The 24,102-nt window shown below is 44.0% G+C and overlaps 1 protein-coding gene across 8 annotated transcripts; it reads left to right on the forward strand.

Moving 5' to 3' along the window:
- Positions 1-10,563: 10,563 nt before the first annotated feature.
- On the forward strand, positions 10,564-20,997 carry LOC132872843 (uncharacterized). Of its 8 annotated transcripts, XR_009651495.1 has the most exons (8): positions 10,564-10,631; positions 11,008-11,355; positions 11,435-11,476; positions 11,578-11,688; positions 11,761-11,783; positions 13,510-13,635; positions 16,688-16,754; positions 20,899-20,997. XR_009651495.1 is itself a non-coding variant. In XM_060907940.1 (7 exons), the coding sequence occupies exons 1-7, from the start codon at positions 10,589-10,591 to the stop codon at positions 20,911-20,913; spliced, it is 708 nt and encodes a 235-aa protein (XP_060763923.1). In that variant the 5' UTR covers positions 10,564-10,588; the 3' UTR covers positions 20,914-20,994. The 8 variants fall into 8 exon arrangements, 7 of the variants coding, with proteins under 7 accessions (XP_060763923.1, XP_060763924.1, XP_060763928.1 ...); XM_060907940.1 differs by lacking the exon at positions 16,688-16,754 and having other exon boundaries at positions 20,899-20,994; XM_060907941.1 differs by lacking the exon at positions 20,899-20,997 and having other exon boundaries at positions 16,688-17,035.
- Positions 20,998-24,102: the final 3,105 nt, after the last annotated feature.

A 24,102-nucleotide genomic window follows, 5' to 3' on the forward strand; every position in this document is an offset into this window, starting at 1 on the left:
ATAAAACAACTTGCATCCACCTCCAATGTTCTTGGACTTGCTTCCCTTCCACCTCGTCTCCTGCACACACAAAATGTCCAACTTCCTTCTTTCCATCATACCTGCTAACTCTCTCGCTCTACCAGTCAGTGTTCCCACATTCATTGTTCCTACCCTCAATTCTAAGCTCCTTCCCTTCCATCTTTCATGCTCTCTCCCAACATGCCTCCCCCTTTCTTTTTCCTCCTCTGTTTTGGTGCAACAGTAGCATAGTTTCCACCGGCACCCTGTTGACCAACAGAACCGGAAGCGGTCGTTGTTAACCCGGGCCCCGACTGATCCGGTATGGTCTTTCTCTTTTCAATCCGCATGTTAGATTTGGCAGGCGGCACGGTGGTGTAGTGGTTAGCGCTGTCGCCTCACAGCAAGAAGGTCCAGGCTTGAGCCCCATGGCCAGCGAGGGCCTTTCTGTGCGGAGTTTGCATGTTCTCCCCATGTCCATGTGGGTTTCCTCCGGGTGCTCCGGTTTCCCTCACAGTCCAAAGATATGCAGGTTAGGTTAACTGGTGACTCTAAATTGACCGTAGGTGTGAATGTGAGTGTGAATAGTTGTCTGTGTCTATATGTCAGCCCTGTGATGACCTGGCGACTTGTCCAGGGTGTACCCCGCCTTTTGCCCATAGTCAGCTGGGATAGGCTCCAGCTTGCCTGCGACCCTGTAGAACAGGATAAAGCGGCTAGAGATAATGAGATAAGATGTTAGATTTGGCACAGTTTTACGCTGGCTGGATGCCCTTCCTGACGCAACCCTCTCCAATTTATCCGGGCTTGGGACCGGCACCAAGAGTATGCTTAATGCACCCACAGTGACTCATATATGACACACACAGCACATTAATTAACTACAAGTGTGATCATTTTGCCACTCACCTTCCCTGGCTTCGCTCTCCATTCACAGACCAGCGCTCGACCTCTCCCTCGCTTCCATATGTGCATATGTGCATAGAGTTTAAATCCTGTGGTGGGCTGCAGAAGATTTTGTGGATGATCACATGAGCTGTGAGGTATAAAAGGTTGGGAGCTTCTGTTCTCTCGGGTTCAAGCCTGGGCTTTGGCTTGACATTCAAGGACATTCATAAGCCTCTTCTGAAACCAGAAATGGATTTATACCCTTGCTCAAGTCGGTCTCATGACACGAATTGTTCATAGGGGTCTATGGAGAGTTCTTTGGACTTCATAGGGGTTTTTTTTCTTTTTTTTGTCTGACATGCACTGTGAATTGTAGGTACAGGTGTGTGCTTTCCCAAATCACATCCAATAAGATAAACTCTAGCCAAATTCTAAAAACTTATTTAGATCTCAAGATAAACAAAGCAAACAGTGTGCTTTCATTATCTGATTATCCTGAGAAGTTGGAGTGAGTCTGAATACTGCACTTATCTAAATCAGAGGTTTCAGTGTTTGATTTGTAATAAATTTGCAAAAACATCTAAAACATCTTTGTGGCAGCGGAGGCGTGGTCAAGCGCCGGTCTGTGACCGGAGGGTGGAGTCAGGGAAGGTAAGTGGCAGAATCACTACACCTGATGTCAATTCACCTGATTGTGTGTCTTCCCAGTGACCGTGGCCTATATAAAGAGAGCGAGAGCAGAGGAAGTGAGCTCTCTCCCCAACCAGACGACTTGTGTGTGTGAGTGCGTGCGTGCATGCATGGCTGGGAGAGTGAAGTTTGCATCTTAAAAGAGCAAAAATAAACAAATTATTGAATGTTATTTTGGCCTGCTGTCTTTCTGTGCTCCTCCCCCTCCTACGAACTGCCACAGTGGTGCTGAAACCCGGGACAGAGCACAGGAAAAGAACAGCCCCAAGCAGTCCTCCCCCTTCCCAGACCTGGTCCACTCCCTTGCCACGGCCCAGCAGAGCCAGCACCAGGCGCTAGTCACCCTCCGGAAGGAGCAAGAGCACCAGTTTGAGGCCCTGGTGCTGGCGCAGCAGGAAGATTGACAGGCGTTCCGGCACCTCCTCGTGTCGACAGGGTCCACCATCTCCACCGCCACGGGCCCTTCTTCGCTCACCCTAACTAAGATGGGCCTGCATGACGACCCCAAGGCCTTCCTCACGCTCTTCTAGCAGGCAGCAGAGGCCTCAGGCTGGCCGGTGGAACAGCGCATGGCGCGCCTCCTCCCCCTGCTAACAGGCGAGGCACAGCTGGCCACGCAACAGCTCCCCGCCAACCGCCGGCTGGCCTACGTGGACCTTCGCCGGGCTGTCCTCCAGCGGGTGGGGCCCACCCTCGAACAACAGCGACAGCGCTTCCGCGCTGTGTGCCTGGAGGAAGTTGGCTGGCTGTTCGCGTTTGGCAAGCAGCTCCGGGACGCCTGCTGGCGGTGGTTGAGGGCCGACAACCGTGACACCGAGGGAATCATCGATCAGGTGGTGCTGGAGCAGTTCATCGCCCGCCTACCAGAGGGAACCGCAGAGTGGGTCCAGTGCCACCGCCTGGCGTCGCTGGATCAGGCCATCAAGTTGGCGGAGGACCATTTGGCAGCTGTTCCGATGGCAGGACAGTGGACATCCTCTTCTCTCCTCTCTCTCTCTCTCCCCCTCTCTCCTCCTGTGTCTCGTCCTTGCCCTGTTCCTCCACCGCGGAGGCAGGGGCCGGCCCCACCCCAGCCGGCCCGTTGCACCCGTGGTGCCCTCCCGTTTTTCCCTTCTGTGTCTGTCTCTTCCCCCCCTCAGGTGAGTGAGCCCCAGATAGCCGGTGCAGAGAGGAAGCCCGGGCCGGTTTGCTGGCGCTACGGGGAGCCAGGCCACCTCCAACAGCAGTGCTCGGCAATGGAAGTGGGCGCGGTGGTTCGGATCCCCGACGTGCCAGGAGCAGCCCTCGATCGGGCCGGAGCGTATCGCATACCGGTGAGTATCCAAGGGGATACATATCAGGTGTTGGTGCACTCTGGCTGTAATCAGACCTCAATTCACCAAAGCCTGGTGCAAGACGAGGCATTGGGGGGAGCACAGGGGGTGAAGGTGTTGTGTGTGCACGGGGATGTTCACAGATACCCTTTAGTGTCAGTCCACATTTTTTTCCGAGGGGAAAAATTTAGAGTAAAGGTGGCGGTTAATCCTCACCTCACCCACTCGATAATTTTGGGGACTGATTGGCCAGGATTCGGGGAGTTAATGAGTCATTTAGTGAAGAGTGGGTCCTGCTGTAGTTTAGCAGGGGGAGGTCCCGGTGTCGCATTGGTGGGAGCAGCTGTCACAGAGCCGTCTACGTCATCTCCACGTCAGAGTGAGGAGCCTACGGCTCCTCCTCCCTCTCTTGGGGAATCCCTTGCGGATTTCCTGTTAAAGCAGTCGCGAGACGAGACTCTGCGACATGTGTTTGACCAAGTGAGATTAATCGATGGTCAAACGCTCCAGCCAAACGCCACCCCATCCTTCCCCTATTTTTCTATTATGAAGGATAGGTTATACCGAGTGACGCAGGACACTCAGACTAAAGAGCAAGTCACGCAGCTTTTTATTCCAAAAAGCTGCCAGGAATTGGTATTCCAGGCAGCTCACTTTAATCCCATGGCTGGACACTTAGGGCAGGATGAAACACTAGCCCGACTAATGGCCCGGTTCTATTGGCCAGGGATTCGCGGCGATGTCCATAGGTGGTGTACGGCGTGGTGCGAATGCCAGTTAGTAAATCCAGCGGCCATTCCAAAAGCGCCTTTGTGCCCTCTCCTATTAATCGAGACCCCGTTCGAAAGAATTGGGATGGATCTCGTCGGGCCATTAGATCGGTCATCATGAGGGTCCCACTTTATTTGAGTTCTGGTGGACTATGCAACGCGATACCCGGAAGCAGTGCCTCTTTGCAATATCTCAGCACGCAGTATTGCGGAGGCGCTCTTCCGCGTCATCTCCCGAGTTGGAATCCCGAAAGAGATTCTGACTGACCAAGGCACCTCATTTATGTCACGTACACTGAATGAACTGTATGGGTTATTAGGTATTAAGCCGATCCGCACCAGCGTTTATCACCCACAAACGGACGGTTTAGTTGAACGGTTCAATCGCACCCTCAAGAATATAATTAAAAAATTCGTAAGTGAGGACGCACATAATTGGGATAAATGGCTTGAACCCTTGTTGTTTGCAGTATGAGAGGTTCCCCAAGCCTCCACAGGGTTCTCCCCATTCTAATTATTATATGGGCATAAGCCGCGCAGCATTCTAGATGTGCTGCGAGAAAATTGGGAGGAGGGACCTTCACCAGGTAAAAACAAAATTCAATACATTATTGACCTGCGTGCAAAATTCCACACATTCACACACCGAACCCAGGAGAATTTGCGGCAGGCAACCTCGCCTGTACAACAGGGGTACGTGCCTTAAGGAGTTCGCACCGGGAGATAAAGTACTCGTACTGTTGCCCACATCGAGCTCCAAATTGATCGCCAAGTGGCAAGAACCCTTTGAGGTCACACGGCGAGTCAGGGACGTCGACTACGAAGTGAGACGAACAGACAGGGGTGGGGCACTACAGATTTACCACCTCAATCTGCTCAAACTCTGGAATGAGGAGGTCCCTGTGGCATTGGTGTCGGTGGTTCTGGAGAAGGCGGAGCTGGGGCCGGAGGTTCAAAAGGGAGCATTGGCATTGCGTACCTCTCCGGTCCCCTGTGGAGACCACCTCTCCCAGACCCAACTCAAGGAGGTTGCCCAGTTGCAGACTGAGTTTTCAGACGTGTTCTCACCCCTGCCCGGCCGCACCAACCTCATAGAGCACCACATTGAGACGCCCCCGAGGGTGGTAGTGCGTAGCTGCCCTTACAGGCTACCCGAACACAAGAAAAAAGTGGTTAGGGAAGAACTCGAGGCCTTGCTCGAAATGGGTATCGTCGAAGAGTCCCACAGTGACTGGAGCAGCCCGGTGGTCTTGGTACCCAAGGCCGACGGGTCGGTCCGGTTCTGTGTAGACTATAGAAAAGTCAACGCGGTGTCTAAATTCGATGCGTACCCAATGCCTCGTATTGATGAGTTGCTCGATCGACTAAGCATGGCTCGCTTTTACTCGACACTGGATTTGACAAAGGGTTATTGGCAGATCCCCTTGACTCCATTATCCCGAGAAAAAATGGCCTTTTCCACACCGTTCGGCTCACACCAGTTTGTCACACTTCCTTTTGGGTTGTTTGGGGTGCCCGCTACGTTCCAGCGGCTGATGGATAGGGTCCTCAGCCCCCATGCCACCTATGTGGCTGCGTACCTTGACGACACTGTGTTTCCGCTATGTACAATTGGCTGCAGCGGGCCGCTGCACCTTGATTTTTGCCGCCGCACCTTCAGGAATACCCCTAGGAGCTATATGTATCTCATCTCATCTCATTATCTCTAGCCGCTTTATCCTTCTACAGGGTGGCAGGCAGTGATGGGAATAACGGCGTTAGAAATAAACGGCGTTACTAACGGCGTTACTTTTTTTAGTAACGAGTAATCTAACTAATTACTTTTTACATCGTTATAACGCCGTTCCCGTTACTTACAATAAAATACTATGCGTTACTTTATTAAAGCTGCTCTCATCTGGCACGCTGCTCATTCAGCCTTTCTTTACTCTGCTTTAGTGTGGGGCGGGGAGACGCGAGACAACGGCACAGTAAGCCAATCAGAGTAGATTTGGACAACATACGTAGGTAGGCCACGCCTACTGCACTACTGCGCGCTCTTTCAATCAGAAGACACAGCGATGGCGAGCGGTCAGCCCAGCACTGCGCTTTCACACTGGAAATACAGCCAGTACTTTTCATTACTTCAAATAAAAGGCAAGAGTGTTTACGTGCAATGTACATTATGTCGAGGAACAAAGCGTTTGTCCTCGTCAGTGGCCAGTAATTAGTAACAATTTTAATAACTACAAAAATATATTACATTTGATAGATGTCTTATCTCACATTGTCCCACAAAACTATTAATATAGTGTAGATAACGTTACTAATTGGTTCTGTTAAGTGTCCATTTCAGTCATTAAACACATTTAACATTCACTTTTATTATGATTACACTAATTGAATTTGATTTTTTTTTTCAGGGGGAACAAAATGTAACGGAATAATTACTTTCCCTGGTAATTAGTTACTTTTATGACAAAGTAACTCCGTTACTAACTCAGTTACTTTTTGGGAAAAGTAACTAGTAACTATAATTACTTTTTGAAAGTAACGTGCCCAACACTGGTCGCAGGCAAGCTGGAGCCTATCGACTACATTATCCGTTGCTTGCCCAGTCTTTGCGTTTGGGGCGAAGTGCAGTTCCACTGGCCGAGCTAGCAGTTACTTGATTGGTTTCCACGGGTCGCCGTGGGCTCTGATTGGACAACGTTCCGCCTGGAGCAGCGTAGCCAAGCCAACCTGAGGTAAACTAACTAACGCGATATCTTTCAATTGCAGATGAGCTTGTTGAAGTATTTTGCCAAAACAAGAAAGGCGACAGATGAAGAAACTGGGCAGGTAAGATTCATTCGTGCAAAATAAAAGTCATTCGAGCTAGGGATGGGCATTCAATTATGTTTTCTTCGCCAATTGTCGGGAGAATTAACGATGAATAATCGAATAATAATTAACATCTTTATATTAATCATAATTATTGCTATAATTTATCCCATTAGATTCCATGGCGGCCAGCGTCAGCCATATTGTATCCCATAGCGGCCCGCGTCGGTGTTTTAATAGGCTATATAGATGAGCGGACGACCCCATCATCCCATTTACAGATAAGCCTAAATACTCTTAAGATCAATATTTCAGACCCTCTTCGATTTATTTTCATAATAAAAACACGTCTTTGTAATCAATTATTTTTAGATATTTTAGTTTTACTATAGATCTTGCGGTTTGCGAGCCGTCCTTGGATACAAACCACAGGTTCTATCTGATAGCCTATACACTAAATATCGAAACTTCAGACCCTCTTCGGTGTGTTTTTAGAACCAAAGTCATAACGTTTGTATTTAACTATCTTAGTTTTACTATGAGATGTTCCAGCTCCTTCTTGTCCGTAGTCTAACACCGAGTCGATAGTTGGAATTGAGATGAACCGCCACCGTCATTTTACAAGGCTCCGGTGCGCGCTGTTCAAATGGTAGGCTACATCATTTTTGTTGTGGATGAATTGTATTTATACGCTCCATTATAGTGATGACAGTAAACTTGGACATTTAAAAATGGTCCCATGCCACACTTCGCCATGCTGCTTCATGTTGATTTTTAAGCGATTGAGCTACGCTACGGAAGCTTGTAGGTAACTGAAGCCAGGGTACGGCCAAATGTTTGTCCGTGACAGACAGCGAAATTCATTGCTTGAAGACTTGCACTACGCACAACGCAACAACCTATAGGCTATTCATTTTTGTCAATGAACATGAACGTCATTCTTCTTAACGAAATTCTTAATGGTCAATTATCGATTAATCTAGGCTATTGGTTATGTGATGTCCATCCCTAATTCGAGCATACACTGTTGCAGAAAGTACAACACCGACGTGAGTTTTTAAACACAGCCCTTTTTCCGAACCTCAGTGGGTGTGTGTGATCATCTGCGAAATGCCATATCAGATCAGAAATGATCAAAACCACGTTAATTTCAAAATGTCCATGTAAATGTTTTGAAAATATGAACATTTTAGGCAGGTAGCAGTAATCAAGCAGGAGAGCAAAGCAGACTGCCAGAACCGGAAAGAGAATGTGAAGAGAGGGAAGAGAGAGAGGAGAGCAGCCAAAAGAAGGGCAAACACAGGACCACGGGCTGGGACCCTACATGGGTTGACAAGCCCAGATACAAACCTTGGCTTTACCACACTGACCATGGCAAGTATTCTGTGGCTACTTTAATATCAACCAATTCTGCCACTCGTAGTCTTAGTTTTTGTTATTGCTAATTAACACAACAAAGACTGGTCTTTACCAACAGGAATGTTCTGTCGCTTATGTCACCAGCATAAGCAGACACCAAAAACTGGCTCTCCAAAGAGGCCTTTTATTGAAGGGGTTAGGTGTGGGGGGAATTTAGTTTCCCTGACTGTTTTCTAAACTGCCTTGCTCTGCAGGTTATGCTTGTTCTTTCAAGACTAGGTTTATTCATTTATTCCCTTACAAAGGGTCACCATTTTAGAGTGTGTTTTGTCAAAAAATTTTTCAGAATGCTCCCGTATCCTCATACTGGGGTGGGACGTCTGAGCGCAGGTCTTGCCACCGCACCTTCAAACATTTTCTAGGGGAAACACTGCGACATCATTTATAGTAATGACTGGCCACGGCACCTACAACACCTGAGGGCCGTCTTTAGGTCGCTGAGGCAAGCGGGTCTCACAGCCAACCCAAAGAAGTGTGCAATTGGGTGGGTGGAAGTACGGTATCTGGGCTTCCACTTTGGCAATGGGCAGATGCGTCCCCAAATTAACAAGACAGCAGCAATTGCGGCCTGCCCGAGGCCCAAGAGCAAAAAGGGGGTGAGACAGTTCCTGGGGCTGGCTGGCTACTATCGTATGTTCATACCTAATTATTCGGACGTCACCAGCCTGGTGACTGATCTCACTAAAAAGGGGGCACCAGATCCTGTCCAGTGGACAAAGCAATGCCAGCGGGCTTTCTCTGAGGTGAAGGCTGCACTGTGCGGGGGGCCACTGTTACACTCCCCTGACTTTTCTCTCCGTTTTATGTTACAGACGGATGCGTCGGACAGAGGGCTGGGGGCCGTTTTTTCCCAGGAGGTGGAGGGGGAGGACCGTCAAGTGCTGTACATCAACAGAAAGCTATCGGTACGCGAGGGGCGCTACAGCACCATCGAAAAGGAGTGCCTCGCGATCAAATGGGCGGTCCTCACCCTCCGCTACTACCTGCTGGGACGCCCTTTCACCCTCTGTTCGGACCATGCGCCCCTCCAGTGGCTCCACCGCATGAAGGATGCCAACGCGCGGATCACCCGTTGGTATCTGGCACTCCAACCCTTTAACTTCAAGGTGATCCACAGGCCGGGGGCACAGATGGTTGTGGAGGACTTTCTCTCCTGTCAAGGGGGGGGGGGGGGGGGGGGGGAGTCGGCTGCAGGCCGGACAGCTGCCCGGCCTGAGTCGGGCGGTGGGGGTATGTGGCAGCGGGGGGGTGGTCAAGCGCCGGTCTGTGACCAGAGGGCGGAGTCAGGGAAGGTAAGTGGCAGAATCACTACACCTGATGTCAATTAACCTGTTTGTGTGTCTTCCCAGTGACCGCGCCCTATATAAAGAGGGAGAGCAGAGGAAGTGAGCTCTCTCCCCAACCAGATGACTTGTGTGTGTGCATGCATGCATGGCTGGGAGAGTGAAGTTTGCATCTGAAAAAAGCAAAAATAAACAAGTTATTGAACGTTATTCTGGCCTGCCGTCGGCCTGCCGTCTTTCTGTGCTCCTCCCCCTCCTACGAACTGTCACAATCTTTTTGCTTTGTCATTATTGGTTATTGTGTGTAGATTAATGAAAAACATCCAGCACATTTTAAGTGAAATATATAACAAAATAAAGTGCAAAAAGTGAAGGGGATCTGAATATTTTCCCACCATACACACATTATTAGGGCATCAACAGAATATTCTAATTAATTATTTAATTTCATTAATGAAACAATTTAAAATAAGTCAAGTTTCAACTTTCTTGTAGGCAGAGTTGCACAAAGAAGGCCAGCCATCTCTTAAACCACGAGGCTCAGTGAGGATCAAACACATGCAGCAACTGCCCTTTTCACAGTTTGAACATTTTCCAACCACAGAACTGACACTCTGCACATCTGCACGCATGACTTTTGCATTTGAACTGCAAAGACTTTTGACTCTCTCACCTGCATTTTAGCATTCTGACCACCAGCTGCTTCTTTCTCACGCCTTCTTTCCACTATTCACCCACCCACCCACCCCCACACACACACACACACACACTGAAAGAAGATTATGAGCATAATCATCTTGCTAAAATGATGTTTGAAGTTTAATCACTGTACATCATCCACAGAGCAGTTCATTTTACTGATAATTATATAAACAGGTGAAAATCTGGATTAAAAAATGAGTCTAATGTACTGTATTTATTAACATAAAAATGGTTTGGCTGCATTTTGACACACATCACATTCAGATGCTTCTGATTAACTGAATCAGACGTATTAAATTGTATAATTCATTAATTTAGCTTGTTGAATTAAATTAAAGAGGTCACTGTAAGGTACTGCTATAAACAATGAGCATAAAGGCTTTTCCCCGATAATCCATCAGAGTGAGCACAGCACTGCAAACCAATTCATTATTCTGAGCTGGAATAGAGATTCATTGGGACCTAATGAACTTACAAATGTTATCATATCAAAATATACTCGTGGACTCAAACTAGGACTTTTCTTCAAATATGTTCAGCCATGAAAATAAATCCAAACTAAACTGTACATCACTGCACTTATAAACTTGGTAGTGTATTTGAATAACAAAGTGTAGGCTGTATCAACACACTCCACCCACACACGCACACATAAATAAACCCTGCATTAGTTTGGCCCCACAGACCGTTTCTTCTTTGTCTCTCGTCTGATAGTTCAACAATGATTGGGTTTGAAATTCTGCATGTGTCCCTCTGTGTCATGGGTGAGTGTTAATAATCTCATTTATTGCTTAAATGAAAAAAAAAATTTAAATTGGAAGAAAGTAGAAGAACTTCATACAGTCCAGCACATTATAGCTCTGACAGTAGAATCTCACACTATAAACTATAATTACATTTGCATTCATTACATTGTTCTGTAACTGAAAAAAATTAATTATTCAGGGGGAAAAGTTTTTTTTTCTGTCCAGCTTTGTGATTTTGTTCCTGAGAATTTATAGACTTTTTAAATTCATTCAATTAAAAATGAAACTCAGATGATCAGATCCAGTTAGAAACACTGATAAAAGCTCATCTATCCTGACTGTATTAAAGTTGTGTGTAATGTGTGAATGAGGTTGTGTGTTTTCTGGGTTGCAGGTTTGCTCTCAGAGACTCTGTGCTCTTTAACTGTGGAGGTGGAAGCTGGAGATAACGCCACTGTTTGGTGCCAACATGAGCTGAGTGATACAGGTTACATCTACTGGTATAAACATATAAATGATTCAGTTCGACATCTTCTTGGCTGTAAGCATTTTTTTGGGTCGAGTCCATCAAAGAATTGTATTTTCTTTACTGAAAGTGAGCGAATAGTGATGTCTGTTCATGGCAAGAACACGTCTCTCACCATCACCGCAGTAAATGTCTCTGATACAGGACTGTATTACTGCAGCTTCATAGAGCTGGACCAAGTGAACTTTAGGAACTCGACCTTTTTACAAGTGAAAGGTAAATTTATAAAGTAAATCATTACAGTAAAAGTTGATTCAGATGGTCGAGGTTGTAAAAATAATGTTTCATTTTTCAGACAGAAATAAAACACTTTCTGAGAACCCGGACAGAGCGAAAGGTTTGTTGTTTTTGTTCTCCAAAAGGCTTCTGTACATTTTTCAATTAAAATATGATGCAGGTTTCAGGATCTAAATGTTTTCTGTAATGTTTTTCTCCAAGGTTCAGTCTCTTCTGTGTTCTTCATACTGAATGTGGTGTTCGGTGCAGTGATTGTGATTCTTCTCAGTGTCCTGATCTTCATCATACTGAAACACAGAGAAACACACAGAGGTAAAATATTACTCCAATAATAATAATAATAATAATAATAATAATAATAATATTTGCTTTGTGTTGCTTTAGGTGCTGGAGCAGAAGATAACGAGGTAAATGTGACACTACAATCATTAAAACTAATCAATACACTGATCTGATTTATTAACCCTGATTTAAACTGAAACAGAAATCAACACGTTTGGTTTTTTTTGAGCTGGTGGAAATTTTTTATCCTCTCAATAAAAATATTTTATTTACGTTATTTTATTATTTTCTTAAAATATATAGTGTATAACACATATAGAGTATACACATATACTGTAAATTAAACTAAAAAAAGACAAAGGGTTTTATTGAAGATTAAATAATGATGATTTAAAACTGTATCTCTTTGATAACTTCTGAGCAGATTGAGTTTGAGCTCTCAGGTTGTAATGTGTGGTTTCTGTAGCCGAGGCAGTCTGTTCCTCTTGTTCTTGTCGTTTCTGCTTGAACCCGACACTGCTGTCTTCAACTCAGACCTGGAAACTGAGAGGCTCAAAATATTTCACTGCTCTCTTGTTGCAGGACACGTCACATTTCATTTTTACCATCTGAGGATATTTTAGAAACATTTTTGTTTTAAATCAAAATGTTTGAGTGCAGCTGAAAGCAAAAAGTAAAATTCAGCAGAAAATATATAGTTAAATAGAACTTAGTGATATTTTGTCAATAATAGAATCAGTTCATGCTTCATGAAAATGTGCTCATTCTTTAAAACAGAGTTTCTCAAACATTTTACTTGTAAAATTAAATTTCCAGAAACTCCTCAGTGCATATATTTAATGATTATAATCCAACTGTTCAAATATTAGACTCATTATTTAAATACAAGTATATTTTTACATCTCTCTTTATAAATCACAAATATTTTATTCTTGAAAATTTCACTGACAGAACATTCGGCCCGAGCTGATATTATTTATAGGTAACATATTATTTATATGTTTTTTTACTTACTGAGGTTTGGATTAAATCCACAGGAGACACGCAGGCTAATAATTATAACTGTAATAACAGAATGATAAATATAAAGAACAACCAATATAATATTAATAATAAATATTATTAGTAATAACAATTAACAGATAACTTTAATGATTTTCCTTGGTTTTGATTTCCACCACTGTGCAAAGGCCTGTTTCTAGCCAGCCTTCACGAGTAGAGTATTTTAATCTGAATAGTTTGATCTTCAGGTGTTTTGCTCCATCAGGTTTATTCTCAGGAACAATGAAAGCACACATGCTAAAGTCGAGGAGAAAATCCTCAAGGTTCTCAGAGAATGAGGCTCTCAAGTTTCTCCACCATGAGGGTTTTATGATCTCGACACATCTCGAGGAAATATGTGAGGTTCACCTGATTTATTATTTATATCTGATCATCTCTGTGTGCGGGACGGCAAGGTGGTGTAGTGGTTAGCACTGTCGCCTCACAGCAAGAAGGTCTGGGTTCGAGCCCCGTGGCCGGTGAGGACCTTTCTGTGGAGAGTTTGCATGTTCTCCGCGTGGGTTTCCTCCGGGTGCTCCGGTTTCCCCCACAGTCCAAAGACATGCAGGTTAGGTTAACTGGTGACTCTAAATTGACCGTAGGTGTGAATGTGAGTGTGAATGGTTGTCTGTGTCTATGTGTCAACCCTGTGATGACCTGGCGACTTGTCCAGGGTGTACCCCGCCTTTCGCCCGTAGTCAGCTGGGATAGGCTCCAGCTTGCCTACGACCCTGTAGAACAGGATAAAGCGGCCACAGATAATGAGATGAGATGAGATGAGATCTCTGTGTGTCCTCTGTGTCTCTGCAGGATCCGGACTCGGACTCGTTGTGTTACGCTGCACTACAGTTCTCAAAGAAGAAAACCAAGAGGAGCGAGAGACGTGATGAAAATGTGGATCCACATGTTCTCTATTCTTCTGTCAGACAGAGTAATGTGTGTACATAATGTTATATATCAGTCACTGTTTACTAAATATGAAACAGATGTTTCTGATGCTCTGAGGTTGAAGGGATTCGACCTTTTATAAACCCACAGTTACAAAATATGGGATTGTAAAACTGCAAGAGCTTCAGGATTCTGCACATTTCTTTTTACTATAGACCTTGTATTAAGTCTCTCAGTTTATCATCCAGTGTAATAATAAATTCAGGTGTAAATAGATACATTTCTTTATTTTGGACTTGTTTCTAAGAAAATAACTGATTTGTTGAGGCTCTGGCAATAAAACCTACTCTTTGTATCAGTCACTAATGCTGATGTTGTGTGTAAACGCTGTGCCCCATAAAGTAATACAGTTGCCTCCATAGTTCGAATTACGGGGGGTACTGGGGGGTACTATACCCCCCAATGAAGACCCAGTACCCCCCAAAGAGACAAAAATATAAGTTTTGGGGGGGTCCGATATTTTTTCTGATATTGTGAAAAGGAATATATAATTCAAACCAACTCCCATTCGGCATTCTTATTGTAGGAACATTTTAATGTAAATCGATTTCAGACAGACACCCCTATTGTGGACCGTACCATTTTTAGTCACCGCAGCGCTAGAACGCGCTAGAGCAGGGGTTCTCAAAGTGTGGGACAGTCAGCCCCCCGCAGAGAGCAAATAAACAACAGCGCCCCCCCCCCCCCCCCAATTTTTGTTGTTGCTATACTTAATGTTCCATTCGTATTTAAAAAAAGGTTGTTTTACACATTTTTATTTATTCTTTTACACATTTTAAACATTTGTGCTTTTTGAGAACATCTTTTTTTACACATATGAGCTTTATTAAAACATCTTTTTTTACACATCTGTGCTTTTTGAGAATGTCTTTTTTTTTACACATTTTAAACATCTGTGCTTTTTTTAAACATCTTGTTTTACACATTTTAAACATCTCATAGCTTCGTTAGCTAGCACCTCTTGGCAGGCAGCACACTGTGGCAGTGGAGTATCTTCAGATCCAGTCCATGAAAATCCAAATTTTAAATAATCGTGGTCATACTTCCTTCTTTTTTTACTTGGCCCAGACTCTGTCTCCTCACTCACTGCAGCTTTAGGTGCCAAAAATCGATCCATTTTGTTTCTGGAAAAGGCTAGCTGAAGTTCGCTAAATGTCCGCAATGGAGCACTTGCATGTGATGTCACAGCCGATCCAGATTGTGACAGACGCCATCGTGTCGGTCAAACGCCATATTCCGCCTTCTACTTCTACTTCTGGTTCTACTTCTGCTTTTACTTCTACCTTTTCTTCTGGAAAACCCTACTATATACAATTCTACTACAACAGCTGCGGCTACAAGCTCTCCCTACCTGTGCACGTTTTTTATGTTTTTTGTGTGTATTTTTGCGTGTTGTTCGTCTGTACCGGACTTCAATATCCACTACAACCGTATGGACTTACTGGACATTGGTTTCCAGCAGAAAATGACAGTTTGTAGCGATTTCCATCGCATGCACAACATTCCGGACGAGAAAAAAAAAATAATAACATTCCGGACGAGACAGCGAGACCAGCGGGGTCTCCGTGGATTGTTATTGGAAGCAAAGCGAAGGAGGCGGCGCCGGGAGCAGAAGCAAAAGCGAGACTACAGGCAGAGCTGGCCTGTTGTCTAAGCTCAGAAAACAGCTACTCAAACCTCCACTGCCAAGCCTCTACCTCTCCAACGCCAGATCCATGTAAACAAGACGGACGATTTGGAATTACCTTATTCTATTCTATAATCGGCTGGTCAGTGCTATACTCAATACTTAAGTGACTTACCCATCCAATGAGGATTATTTTCTTGTTTACAAGATGCCACATCTGAGTTGCTGACAAATCCTGAATTTCTGTAGAGATAACTGTCCAGAGCTTTATAAGCACGCAGTGCTTCGCCACTGAACAGCGAGGGAAAGTTAATGAGGTAATCATACACGTCCGGGTATTCCGCTGGCAGTTCAAAATCCGGTCGTGAAAACTCCGTCCGGAAAGCCATAAGGGTCACAAATCTGTAGATCGTTTATTTTAGACATATATCTAGTTATCTGTTCATTAGAAAAATGAGCCGTGTAGTCCGTCGGTTGAAATTGATCCATTCTGTACACGAGTGCAGCAGTATTCAGCGGTGTTTTTGACCGACAAGATGGGGGTTGTGTACTTTCCGGTCACGTGACTGCAAGATCTCTATAGTAACTTATTCTGGTTTATTTTTCCTCACGTTGTGCCCCCCCCCCCCCCCAAAGAACTCTGGCGCCCCCTAGGGGAGACGCGCCCCACACTTAAAAAAAAAAATCCCTGCGCTAGAGATGCGCCCCACACTTAAAAAAAAAAAAAAGCCCTGCGCTAGAAGTAATAGCTTCTAGTCCACACCGTATTCAGTTGATTCATCAGATACAGTCAATGGGTTTGCAGCAATTTATACAGTCTGTGGTTTGCAGCAGAAGACGTGCATTGGTAATGTTAGTTGCTAACCAACTTTTAGCCTGTTGAAAATGTGTTATTTTACAACTTTCATTTATTAAAGTGATTTGTTCTTTCAGCTCATGTCACATCTTTATACGTTGAATTACTTACCCACTGAGGCCAAAAGGCTACAGTGGATGGACGTTAACGTTAGTTACCAACGTTAGTTAGCAAGATAAGCTAATTCTCTATTTAAATCAAACTTATTACAGTGTGGTATAGAAACGATTCTCATTTCAAAGGAGAAGAACTCCATATGTTTCCATTCTCATTTTATCATGAATAAATTGTGCCCTTCTGAAATTCATTTGGCACATAGGCCCATCCTGTGTGTGTGATTAGGCACAAGAAGTTCTGATGTAGGCCTAGCTAAGCCTATGTAAAATTACAGTCAGAACCTCTGGGGACTGGGGGCAACATAAAAAGAGCCAGGTAGTAGGCTAGCCTAGGCAAAATAGTACATGGATGTTTTCTATTGTTTTTACTTACATTCCTTTTGTATTATTTTTAAGATATTCATAGTTTCATATGAGTACCCTGTTTGATTTTATTCACAGAGACAGTAGGCCAAACATGAGGAAAAGAAAAGGGCCAGACATCAGGCATTTTTTTGGTGCTAAAAGAGTGAGTAGTAAATATCAGCACTAATATCTACAGACAATTACAGTACAAGTGTAGGTGCAGTTACATTTTATACACTGTTCATGTGAATAAAGAAAATGGGTTCCCAGCAGACAGGAGAGGCACAGCAGGACGAAAGAGAGCAAGACATTCAGCAGGACTGTTCTGCATGTGTGCATATACTGTATGTGACTCATTTGTAGTGTTGATACCCAGTTTGTTCTGACAAAGAAGGTTATCAGGTTGTACTGCTGTTTTTCTTCTGTGGTAGTACTGTATGGTTTGTCATGCTTCTTAATGACATTAAAAATTATTGTTCAGAGTTATTGTGTTGAGTTACTGACACCGACTTCCATAGACGAGACGGGACAGGACTGGGGGGCGATTGATATGATAGTGGACCATGATGGTACCCCCCAATTATGGTGGGGAAATTCGCACTCTGGTCGCCTCCTCCGTGAACAGCGACTCCGCCATGACTCTGCTGGAGACACTGAACTGATGGAGTCTCGGTCCGGGAGAGAAGACCTAAAGCCCGCCCACATACAACACTGATTGGTCCAATCAGGATGCTTGTGCTCTCTCTCTCTCGGGAACTTACGGAATAGTTGGGATGTCTGCAGCTACCGTACCTTGACCGTCAACCTGTTTGGGTTAGCACGCAAAGCTAACCTGGCACCAGTACATTGTAAAAAAAAAAAATTTACACCAAATTTGGCTGTCGATATATTTAGTTAGTTTGTATGTGTATTATCTCTCAACGCCGACCGCCATTACGGCTGTAGCTATGTGATTGGATAAGAAACAGCCAATCAGAATGACTTTCTCCAAGTTTGTGATTGGCTGGTTTTGTGGCACGTTTGTAACGCTGTGTCAGGTTGTGCGAGCGTGCAGGCAGATTTGAGCGCGCGCAGGAATGAAGTCCAAAAATAACCCCAGACCAATCAGACCCCGCCTCCTCCCATGTTGGACGCGCGCATGCGCACACCGATACTGGACTGTCATCACGTGACTGCAACCCGAGACACCGCATTTTGAGAACTCCTTGTTTGTGATGAGGATCGTTAACTTTACAGTTTCCACTGCAGTTATCCGCAACTCCAAACACAATCTTATAGTTAGTGATGATCAGATAAATCTTCATGAAACACTGAAGTTTTCCAGCCAGTTGTGTTGAGAATCGGTTCATTTCTCGAGGCTTCACTTGCTCACTAGAGCCACCTGCTGGTCAAACAATCAATCATCCAATCACACAGACAGTCCAGAGGATGGTGGACAGCAGTTCATCAATCCAGTGTTAAAGAAAGATACATTTATAAATATATTCTACACATCTGAATAGAACTTAGACATTCAACTAGTGTATATACAATATATTTTAGTATATAGAATTAGTATATTTCATATATTTCCATGTTTAGTCTTATATGAGGGCGGCACGGTGGTGTAGTGGTTAGCGCTGTCGCCTCACAGCAAGAAGGTCCGGGTTCGAGCCCCGTGGCCAGCGAGGTCCTTTCTGTGCGGAGTTTGCATGTTCTCCCCGTGTCCGCGTGGGTTTCCTCCGGGTGCTCCGGTTTCCCCCACAGTCCAAAGACATGCAGGTTAGGTTAACTGGTGACTCTAAATTGACCGTAGGTGTGAATGTGAGTGTGAATGGTTGTCTGTGTCTATGTGTCAGCCCTGTGATGACCTGGCGACTTGTCCAGGGTGTACCCCGCCTTTCACCCGTAGTCAGCTGGGATAGGCTCCAGCTTGCCTGCGACCCTGTAGAAGAGGATAAAGCGGCTACAGATAATGAGATGAGATGAGATGAGATGAGATGAGATGAGATGAGATGAGATAATGAGATGAGATGAGTCTTATATGAAAGAATTGAGCAACATAATAGATCATAATAATGGTATTACTACAGTTACAGTGATGCTTGGTGAGAAGTAGGAAACAATGTGCTTGTGGGACTGGACAGAAGAACTGATGGAACTGATATGCCTATGGGACTCAAATATCTGACTGATTTTTATTAATGAATAAAATGTGTTCCACAGTGTTAGGGCTAAGATGAATTTCTTTCTTTCTTTCGAAACAATTTCACCCATCTTTAACACACACACACATTCACATGAAACAGAAGAGGCTGGGACACAAACATTTCAAAGCAAGGAGACATAAATGTGGGGATACATCCTTCTGTTTTGCCCAGTACTGCAAAGGGTCTTCTGATTCAGAAATGTATAACGTACTACATCCTATATAATCTATATATCTTGTGTGTGTGTGTATATATATATATATATATATATATATATATATATATATATATATATATATATATATATATATATATACACACACACATACATACATACATACATACACACACACTATATACAGTGGTGCTTGAAAGTTTGTGAACCCTTTAGAATTTTCTATATTTGTGCATAAATATGACCTAAAACAGGGCGGCACAGTGGTGTAGTGGTTAGCGCTGTCGCCTCACAGCAAGAAGGTCCGGGTTCGAGCCCCGTGGCTGGCGAGGGCCTTTCTGTGTGGAGTTTGCATGTTCTCCCCGTGTCCGCGTGGGTTTCCTCCGGGTGCTCCGGTTTCCCCCACAGTCCAAAGACATGCAGGTTAAGTTAACTGGTGACTCTAAATTGACCGTAGGTGTGAATTTGAGTGTGAATGGTTGTCTGTGTCTATGTCTCAGCCCTGTGATGACCTGGCGACTTGTCCAGGGTGTACCCCGCCTTTCGCCCGTAGTCAGCTGGGATAGGCTCCAGCTTGCCAGTGACCCTGTAGAACAGGATAAAGCAGCTAGAGATAATGAGATGAGATGACCTAAAACATCATCAGATTTTCACACAAGTCCTAAAAGTAGATAAAGAGAACCCAATTAAACAAATGAGACAAAAATATTACAATTGGTCATTTATTTATTGAGGAAAATGATCCAATATTACATAATGTGAGTGGCAAAAGTATGTGAATACTTGAGGAAGGCTTCTGGATCGTCATGCGGACCCATCTTTGATATGGTGAGGTGGGGAGGGTCCATTCAAGTGACGGTCGTGGACCCTGCTGATGTGAGCAGGTGCCGGAATGCCTGGTGGTCTTCTTGTTGGGCCAGCACCAAGGCTTCGAACCGTTGTTCTTGCTCCTTTCGGAGGGCCATCAGCGCTTGATGCTGGTTCTGCTGTGCTGTGGCGAGGGCATGGATAAGGTCCTTGAACGGCGAGGACTCCATGGGGCTGTTCCCTTCTGCACTCCTGGGTTTCGGCACCACTGTAGACAAGTTCCGGATGTGGGTGGAGCACAGAAGTATTTTCAGCACAAACACTCAAGACACACACTCATACACACAGACTACTATTAAGTTCTCAGGCCTTGATCTTCCCTCCTCTCACTCCTTTTATAGGGCGCCATCACTGTAAGAGACACACAAACACACGTTAATTGACAACAGGTGTAGTGATATGGCCACTCACCTTCCCTGACTCCGCCCTCCATTCAAAGACCGATGCTCGGCCATGCCCCCACTGCCACAGTATGTTATAGGATTATGTGCACTCACCCTGTATTACATTATCTTGCTATTTGTTTATTTTCTCCCTTTTTTCCAACTATATTTTATCAATTTTTTTACTATAAATTTGCATACCTGCTGCATGAGGGTGGCACGGTGGTGTAGTGGTTAGCGCTGTCGCCTCACAGCAAGAAGGTCCGGGTTCGAACCCTGTGGCCGACAAGGGCCTTTCTGTGTGGAGTTTGCATGTTCTCCCCATGTCCGCGTGGGTTCCCTCCGGGTGCTCTGGTTTCCCCCACAGTCCAAAGACATGCAGGTTAGGTTAACTGGTGACTCTAAATTGACCGTAGGTGTGAATGAGTGTGTGAATGGTTGTCTGTGTCTATATGTCAGCCCTGTGATGACCTGGCGACTTCTCCAGGGTGTACCCCGCCTTTTGCCCGTAGTCAGCTGGAATGGGCTCCAGCTTGCCTGCGACCCTATAGAACAGGATAAAGCAGCTAGAGATAATGAGATGAGATGAGACCTGCTGCATGCAGTAATTGAAAAATAGGTTTTTGCCACTGAATTTGGCATTTTAAATTACATGGATGTCTGATGTATAATTTTCTTTGTGTGTGTCTGCAGAGTAAATGGCTTTGAAGATGGCTACTCCTGTGATCCTAAAGATCATATTTACTGATGGCAGCTCTCAGAGGTTGACTCTCTCCCATGGACTCCCTGAATCCATTGATGACCTTACTGTTGAAGTCAAGAAACAGTGTGAACTTCAGGGCAACTTTAGACTTCAATTTATGAATTTCTTGTTTGGAAACGAGTTCCTTAACCTTACCTCAGTGTCAGAAGTGGAAGACAAAGGTACTCTTAGAGTTATTGATATGTCAAGGCCCACCACTATGCAACATGATGAGAGCTCTACTGTGCTTTATCCAATCCTACACCTCCAAGCATTCAGTCCTTGCTCAGCAACTGACTCTTCATCCCTGTCAGGTGAACTTGTGGATACAGATATACTGTCATCAAGCGAGTCTACAAGCTCATGGTCCTCCTGGCCAGCTGTGTTTCATGTACCAAAGTTCTCCTATGATGCACAGTTAAAACTTCAGGGGGCAGGTTTAGCTTACATTCAAAATGGCACTGTACTTATTCCAGATCCCAAGTTGAAGTCAGCCATCCTTGACAGTTTAGTGCAGGAACTTGTGCAGTATAAAGTCTGTGTCAGTGATAAGGAGATGGAACAGGTAGCTCAGAGTCTCATCAAAAAACATCCATGATTAACTGAGAAGGGGTCCTGCACTGGATGTGATGGATGAAAGACCAGTTTAAAATATAAACTGTCTAACTACCACACACATCTGAGAAAACCGGGCTGCCCAGAAGTAACCGTGAACTCCTTAAAAAACAAACCTGCTGGAAAGCACAGTGCAGCCTTTGGTGTCAAAAAGGCAAAGAGAGCAGAAGTGAATTTTTGCCTGACATACCCATCAGCTGAAACTGAGGAGAGTCTGGAAACCATGCAGAAATCTTTACTCTTAGATGTAAAGAAGAGGAACAACCAAGAAGTTGTGAAGCTCAGGATGGAAAAGACTTTTGCGTACAGAAGACACGAAGTTGTTCATGACGCACCAATGGTCGAGGATTTCATGGCGAGATGACCTGCTCTGTTTGAAGTCAGTGAGGTAAGTCTTATCTCATGCTGGGTTTTTCATCTTGAATTTGCTGTTGATAAAAGGAAAGTTTTGCGTGCACTGGCAAATTGCTAATATGCCTGATAATACATCATCTGTCTGTGCTTCATTTCCCTCCTTGACTGTCCTGGTCTGCTTTGACCTTCCCCTTGAATCCGCTGTTCTTGCTTGTTTTTCAGATCAACGCTGAATTCAAGAGAATCACCACTGTTCCACTTCAGTCCAAGTTCCTGTCTCAGCTGGACTTCCACTCTGACAACCTGATAAGGCTGTTCCAAAGGAAAGGAGGACAGCTAGGGATAAGGCTCAAAAAAATCACTGCACAAATGGCTAATGTAAGTGATGCCGGGGTCCCACAGTCCTAGAAACGTTAAATTTACAGCTTTTTTTTTTTGCGCATTTACTTCACATCTTTGTCCTTCCACTATTGCATATTTTTGTATCAACTTTAACTGTTCCTCTATTTCCTTATTTATCTTCATATATTTGTCTACCTTCTCTTTCTTTCTGTCTCTTTCCCTTCAGTCTTCCTCCCACATGATTTGGAGTACATGGCAAGGCTTGTACAATCATAGGAAACCTGAGAAAAGAAATGTGCACCCGTATGACAGTTTATACCAGTAGATGTCGTTAAATTAAGGCACATGGACTGAATTAAGATGCTAACCTAGAAAATGTCCTTTCAGTGTGATGTAGATGCTGGATGAGAGTGCATCATTAAGGGAGTCTGTGTCTACATGGGCAAAGATCCAGATAACTTTCTACAGGAATATGTGGTATGTGAATTCGGTGCTTACGCTTATCTTCCACTCTTCTCTTGTTCTCATTCTAGATCGCTTGTGCTGAAATTATTCATCAATTAAAAGAATATGTATTACCATTTTTATAATCTATTTTTTTCTGTTTCATAACACAAAATCAATAGTGTTTCTGGCTGCTGGTTAAATTAACTTAAAGGTAGAATAAATGGTTCTCAAGAACAATTGTGCAATACACTTTGTCAAATTCAGTAAATATCTCCTCATGGTCTGCCAGCCATGTGATCTGTGTATGCAATGAAAAAATAATTCAGTGTTCATACACAACCATGGTTCTGTAAATGGGCAACAAAGTGGCTCGGACCGAGTCTCACATTATTTCAGCCAGTCAGCAGGTGCATTCAAGGTGTTTTTTTTTTCTCATGGAACAGATAATGCTTCCATTTTATTAAATGTTTATATAATGTTCTGCTGTAGCTACTTGTTCTTGTCTCTAAATTTACCTTCCTTCTAACTTTCATTTTACCTAGATCTATAGTGTCACTATTTTATGTTTATCCTTTTCTTGATAGGGCTTGGTGATGAGGTTTGATTTACCTAACTTTGGTTTACCTGCCTTTTGTCTGTTTTGTACAGAGCATAGATCAAAACACCATCAATAAGACCACTGAAGACACCACTGTTGGGATCTATGTTTTTAAAGAACATGCTTCAAGTGATGAAGCAGAGGACAATGGCATTGTTCTTGAAGACATCAAGGTGTTACAAGATCTTGATAATGTAGCATTAGCTGTTGCTATGCTGTTTGGACTGATGTATGCACTGAACCTCAGCTACCCTGCTGACCTCCGCTACACTTTTGGGGTAATCCAAAAGATTTGGATGGAACTGGATGGAGGTAAACTTTCCAGCAAAGCACTTGCTCTGAAAAACAGACTCTCTCAGTCAACAGCTCAGACTGATTTCTGTTGTGTATCCACTTTTTAATTTCTCAGTGATGAGTTTATGTAGGGTTGATTACTTTTTGTTTGTAAAGCCACTTTGATTTGTCAAAGTTGTTAGCTATGTAAAATGGTGTAATATATATATATATATAAAATTATTAAAAGAAGCACTAGGTCTTATTTGCCTCATTCAGTTTGTGGCATGTTTGGTTTACTTCAGTAAAATGCTGTTATTGTGTATTCACTCTTGAGGACGCACTGTTGCAATATTATGAACTAACAGTTCCCAATATTTTTTTGAATGTACTGTGAAATTTATACTGTTTATCTGCTGTGACTGAAGTTTCTATGTGCTTCCACTGGTACACTGAAAACAGTGCAAAATTAGATTCTATGTATAATGAATCCATTGCACTTTATCTCATCTCATCTCATTATCTC

The sequence above is a fragment of the Neoarius graeffei genome, chromosome 24, assembly GCF_027579695.1.
Source record: "Neoarius graeffei isolate fNeoGra1 chromosome 24, fNeoGra1.pri, whole genome shotgun sequence".
NCBI lineage: Eukaryota > Metazoa > Chordata > Actinopteri > Siluriformes > Ariidae > Neoarius > Neoarius graeffei.

Coding starts and splice junctions, on each gene's coding strand:
- LOC132872843 (XM_060907939.1), top strand. CDS start 10,589: ATGATTGGGTTTGAAATTCTGCATGTGTCCCTCTGTGTCATGG. Junction 10,632..11,007: donor TGTGTCCCTCTGTGTCATGG/GTGAGTGTTAAT, acceptor TCTGGGTTGCAG/GTTTGCTCTCAGAGACTCTG. Junction 11,477..11,577: donor GAACCCGGACAGAGCGAAAG/GTTTGTTGTTTT, acceptor TTTTTCTCCAAG/GTTCAGTCTCTTCTGTGTTC.